The sequence below is a fragment of the Penaeus monodon genome, chromosome 32, assembly GCF_015228065.2.
Source record: "Penaeus monodon isolate SGIC_2016 chromosome 32, NSTDA_Pmon_1, whole genome shotgun sequence".
NCBI lineage: Eukaryota > Metazoa > Arthropoda > Malacostraca > Decapoda > Penaeidae > Penaeus > Penaeus monodon.
In genome coordinates, this window is record NC_051417.1 from 15753842 (window position 1) to 15754619 (window position 778).

The following is a 778-nucleotide window of genomic DNA, read 5'->3' on the forward strand; positions in this document are numbered from 1 at the left end:
GACTACAAGTTTAAATGTATAGTATATATATAAACACCAACCGAATTGGAGATACTTCTATGGACAAATACCTAGGTGATCCATAAAATTCACGAAAGGACACGGTGTAACAAAATTTCTTTCCTTTCACATCTATTGTACCAGCGTGATGCCACTCTCTCTTCGTCCCAGATTATTTTCTCAAACACACTAAACCCTTCTTGCCTAATTGGCATCATCATCATGTTATTCAAAAACAATACAGATAGCAGTCAAAATGAAAATCCTGAAAATGCGGACGTTCCTTTCAGTACCACAGTTAAAGGTGAGTAATTGAAGCAAAAGATAACCTGGCAACTCTAGAGCTTCCATGTATAAAAGGCCGAGTCTCGTTTAAACCACCATTCAAAAATTCGACTAACTGAAACATCATGAAGAGCAACAACATTTGGGTCCTCTGCCTCGCTTTCGGTATGGGGGAAGAATGCAATATGTTGAATTCGTGTTTATGTAAGAAAGATGGAAGATACTCTAACTCTTGAGCGGTTACTAAATATGGATATTTTATTTCCATAGGTTTGGCTATGGCCGAGACCGCTGAGGAGCCTCCAAGGGTAAGCTCCATGTTTTTGTTTTCTGAAGGAGTCTAATGGAACGCTCTCTATGTTATAGCCTCCACTACAAGAGCAAACTTGTAATTTATAATTTGTGCATTATCTTCCTTCAGGAGAAGCGCGGCTTCGTGGGCTCCGCAGGTAGCGGATACGGTGGAGGATCTTCGGGTGGCGGAGGTCACTCT

The 778-nt window shown here is 40.9% G+C and overlaps 1 protein-coding gene across 1 annotated transcript in view; it reads left to right on the forward strand.

The window, feature by feature from the left end:
• Window positions 1-396: 396 nt before the first annotated feature.
• LOC119593274 (glycine, alanine and asparagine-rich protein-like) overlaps window positions 397-778 on the forward strand; it is a 7796-nt gene continuing 7414 nt past the window's right edge. The window contains exons 1-3 of the mRNA XM_037942204.1: window positions 397-450; window positions 556-593; window positions 707-778. The exon at window positions 707-778 is cut by the window's right edge and continues 615 nt beyond it. Coding sequence (XP_037798132.1) covers window positions 411-450; window positions 556-593; window positions 707-778 — 150 coding nt within the window. The 5' untranslated portion in view covers window positions 397-410. The remainder of the gene's footprint in view (window positions 451-555; window positions 594-706) is intronic.